This window comes from Merops nubicus, unplaced genomic scaffold, assembly GCF_000691845.1.
Source record: "Merops nubicus isolate BGI_N331 unplaced genomic scaffold, ASM69184v1 scaffold25411, whole genome shotgun sequence".
In the NCBI taxonomy this organism is placed as follows: domain Eukaryota; kingdom Metazoa; phylum Chordata; class Aves; order Coraciiformes; family Meropidae; genus Merops; species Merops nubicus.
The window spans coordinates 30,402-34,989 of record NW_008590865.1 but is presented as its reverse complement, the minus strand read 5'-3'; the positions used below and the strand labels follow the sequence as shown (position 1 = coordinate 34,989).

At 46.2% G+C, this 4,588-nt stretch overlaps 1 protein-coding gene across 1 annotated transcript; it reads left to right on the top strand.

Annotated features, from left to right (window-relative positions):
- Positions 1–2,129: 2,129 nt before the first annotated feature.
- On the top strand, positions 2,130–4,221 carry IL22 (interleukin 22). Its single transcript, XM_008950086.1, has 5 exons — positions 2,130–2,333; positions 3,121–3,186; positions 3,269–3,412; positions 3,633–3,698; positions 4,108–4,221. The coding sequence occupies exons 1-5, from the start codon at positions 2,130–2,132 to the stop codon at positions 4,219–4,221; spliced, it is 594 nt and encodes a 197-aa protein (XP_008948334.1).
- The last annotated feature ends 367 nt before the right edge of the window (positions 4,222–4,588 follow it).

Genomic DNA, 4,588 nt, shown 5'->3' with positions numbered 1-4,588 from the left:
CTGCGTAAAAGGGGGCTGGAGGAAGATTCAGCATCTAATGCCTCATGCCTCTGCCTGATGCTGTTTAAATATCCATCAGGAGGTGTGGGAAGCTTGGGAGCAGGTGGACTCCTTGTAGCTGTTTGAACAGATGTGAGTGGCACAGCACTGACTTGCCCAGGCCATGAATTGGGATTGGAGCCCCAGGAAGAGGTCAGGCAAGCTGGATCCGTGCCTGATTAAGTGGCCAAAGAGATGGAGAGGTGGGATCTGCCAGAAGGGCAGAAGGACAGGAAGTCTGGACTAGGGAGAGTCTGAATGCCTGTTCACAGCTTTTGCTCTGGGTTTGGGTTCTGTTCTGCTGGATGAGCTGGTGGAGGAGTGCAAGAAACGTCAGTTAGAAGTAGACTTCGGTTACCAGACTGTGTTTAACATCTGGAGAGGAGTTTGTGGGAATGCACTTCAGGGGAGGACAATCCTTTCAAAACAGCCTCTCTGTTTGGATTTCTACAAATTTGTCCTTTAATGTTTATCTTTTGTTTAAGTGTAACTCAGTCTCACATCTTCTCATTAACCTGCTGCCTCACTGGGCCTATCAGCTCAGCAAATGAAAAATTTATGAAAAGAGTTTATAAACACATTCTTGAATAGCCTTGTGGTACATTTGGGGTGTGAATTAGGTTGTTGACATCCTCGGTCCAGAGTTCCTTTCTGCTGCCTGCTGCAGTCAGGAAAGTGACATTGATGATGATGACTCTAGGGTGAAGGATGCAGCTTCAAGGGCACAGAGCTGTGCAGAGCTGATGCGACAGGTATCTGAGGACAGCTGAGGCAGGACTGAGGCATGGAGAGATGAATTTGTGTTGTGGGTACAGCAAGGGAGGCTGAAGTGTAAACCTGGTGCCAGCCAACCTTCCTTTCAGGTACAAGGAAAAGCGCTGGGTGTTTCAGCCCACAGGATAAGGCTGATTATGGCTCCGGTCCTGAGAACCTCAGCCACAAGGAGTGAAGCCCAGCCCCAGTGATGCCCCTCTTCACTCTTAGAGACAGAGCTGGAGCCTCAGTTTTCCAGCTCCAGTTTCTCACATTTGTCATCTGTATGCCTTCTGGCTATTAAACAACCAGGAGTCTGCATTTGTACCAGTTCTGTGTCCTCATGCATTTCCATCTACAGCTGGGTTGCAAATTACTCTCTAAAGAGAGAACAATTTCCCTTTAGCAGCCTACATAATTTTTTAGACTGAAGGTGCAGCATTGCCTTTATGTTAGCTGAACACAGGCAGAAATGTAGAAATCACTCGAAAAAGTAAGTTCATGACCACAGGTCTGGTCATTACACCAGGTTACAGCCTGGAATATGGACGGTTCTGTGGAAAATGGGGATTCAGTGGCCAGGGGTGTGATAAATGTGGTGTTGGTCCTACACAGTTCCTGATGTCTTAGACAGGACTGCACAGTGATGAGCAGATGGCCAGTGACTCCAGTGGACTATTGTGTGGAAAAGGGTGTTTGAAGGTAGGAACTGTAGGTGGTCAATGCTTTGAGTCAGGTACAGACTCTGACCACTTGTGTATCCCAGTCAGTGGCAGTGGAGCACCAGTCTTTTACCACAGAAGATGAAGAAAAAAATATATGTTACATTATCTGCCATCAAATTACCAGTCCAATCAGTATATTACAATCAAGACAGGAGGCACAAATATTTGTGGCTTCTCGAATATTTTTATGCAAAAAGAATTCAGGATTCCTGCCCCACTAAAAGCCCCTGCTTTGCCCTACGTTAAATTTTGGTTTATTTTATAAGAAACTAAAGATTGCAATGGCCTTGAAATTGTATTTGTGGGTTTTGTAGTGGTTAGGTTCTTCTCAGAAGAGGATACTGGAAAGTAAGAGACTTGCTGATGTAATTTTTATTTCACCACCAGCACCCAAAAAAAAACCAGCTGAGAGAGATGTTGGTGGCCCTATATATGGTGCGCCTCACCTCCTGCAGACCACATCAAGAATCACAGCAGAGGTAAGGCCCTGCAGCCTTTTGCCTCTCTCACTTTGCCTTGCCAGCGCTCCCCGATGCTAACACTGCTCTCTCTCACCAGTGCTGAGTGCTGTAGCTGCAGCCTGCTGGGACGAACGACTTCGGACCGTGAGCCATGGCCTCTCTGCAGACCTTGACCAAGAGCTTCTCAGGATGGGTCTTCTGCTGCTGCTGTTGCTGTCTCCCTCTTCTTCTCACCAGCGCTCTGCCTCTGAAAGGGGCAGGTGTGGCTTCTACTGCCCATCATGCCTGCAGGCTCAGGAAGATCAACTTCCAGCTGCCCTATATCAGGAATCGCACCTACACCTTGGCTAAAATGGTACAGTAACCCATATGTCCTTCATGGCAGGATCTGATGACCTTCTTCTTTGACAGTGCCTTGACTTCTTGCCTTCAGCATTCCTCTCTCTTTCTCATGCCTTTCTCCAGCAAGAAACGTACATATGCAGTAAGGCTTGGGCTTAAGGAGTAGGTCTGTTGTCCACTGGTTGTGTAGCTGGGGGAAGCTGCTGCCTCTTCTGCTCCCCAGGGAAAAGGCAGCCCCTAGCAGAGCACAGCTCCTTCTCTCAAGCAGCTGCTGCTAGACTGGTAGACTGGGGCACTGTAAAACATGAGCTTAAATTCTTCTGTTTGCACCATCCATTTGGAACTGGGACTGCCCGTGACTCCAGCCACGGCCAGGCAGCTCCTCAAGCATCTCACAGTGCTCTGCTTGGGCAGGTTTCCTGGCTGCTGTGACCACGGGTGGGTCCCCTCTGGTGTACACCACCAAGAGCTGCAGCACCTCCCAGCAGCACTGCAGCCACCAGTGAGGGCAGCCACCTGCGGCATCTGCTTTAGTCATCATAACCACTGCGACATCTGAGTTTAAGAGGGGGACGGGAATTCAGATGTTATTTATTTTCCAGTTATACTAACCTTGAATCTCACCCAGTTAAGCGGAGAAACAGACTCAACATCCAAGCTCACCTACCTGTAACAAGCTGTCTATGGTGTCCAGTCCCTCCTTTCACCTGCACTACTACTGATGAAAATCTTAGGGTGTATGCTTAATTTTTTGGGTAAGGTTCCCATCCCCACTTGACATTTTCTTTTTTTCTTCTCAGGCCAGGGTCTCAGACCAGGACACGGACAACAGGCTCATTGGGCAGCAGCTCTATGTTAACATCAAGGTAAGCCTGCTCTTCGCATCCTTCTGCAGCACTCTTTGATCTCTTGCCATGATTTAACACGACGTCTTATACTCATGTATAGGAAAACAACCACTGCTACATGATGAAGAAGGTTGTGGAGATCATAGTACAAGATGTCCTCCTCACTGAGGCTAAGGACAAGTACCCGTACACTGAGGAGGTGGCACAGTTCTTGGCATCCCTGACCTCGGAGCTGAGCAGATGTGTGAGTTGCGTTGGGCTTCTTTCCCTCCTCTGAGTTGTGACTCTTGTCATTGCTCCTGAAGCTCAGAATGCTGCAAAGAGCAGCAAGAGGCAGTGATAGGAAAGGAAACCTCAGATCAAAGATATTGAACTTGAGGTCGATAGAAAGGTGTGAAAAAACCAAAAAGACACATTGTTGCATACAGCTGCTGATGTTATGTCTGGATGTCTTCTTATTTTAGAAATTCTCAGGACACAGAGACCACATTGAAAAGAACCTGGAAGAAATGAAGAGCAAAATAGAACAGGTACATTTTTGCCCAGCCTTTAAAAAGAGCAGTTCCAAACCCCAGTCGTTTAGTTGGATTAAGGCTGACCTAATTATGAAACAAACTCTGGAGATTATTTAGGAGCGGAAGCCTGCAGGGTCATTAAAGAGAGGATTAGTGATGTTTACACTTCCAGCCCTCCTTCACTCCTCCTGTTAACTCTCTGCATGTGTTATGGCAATGTAAACCTTCAGAGGTCGGGTTGCAGGTAACTGTATATGCTAGACTAGATTTGAGTGAGTTAGTTTGTATCTTATGGTACAATGGCTCTAACAGAACTACCTGAGAATAAGGGCAATAAATCCTCAACTCTGTTTCTGTGACAAGTCTAATTTCGATTTTCTGAGATATAATGAGATGCTAAAACTTACATTCTGCTCTTTTCTAGTTGGGAGAGAATGGAAAGACTAAAGCCATTGGAGAACTGGATTTACTGTTTGACTACATTGAAAATGCTTGTACTGATGCCCCAAAGAAGGGAGGAAACAGGAAGAAAAACTGAAAGAATTTCAGATCAGACTTGAGGAGATGTCTCTGGAAAACTCTTGCTATAACTTGAATTGATTAACTATTGTGGAAGAAAAACCCACACCTGTAGATGCAGCATATTTTTCATCTGTGCCAGAAATAACAAACTAAGTGGGCACAGACAGGATGTGTATTGCTACCTTCTTTGAAAAACTCCAGGACAGTGGTTGCAGCTCCATTTCAACACAGGGCATTAGTTATTATCAAAGACACACTCCTGTCCTTCTCATCTCTATAGGAATAAGGCAACTGTTTATGTATTTTATATGCTGAGATTTGACAACTATGAATCGTCTTTGGTCACGGTAGGCAGTGATGTGTACCCAGGATGTTTTGAGCCT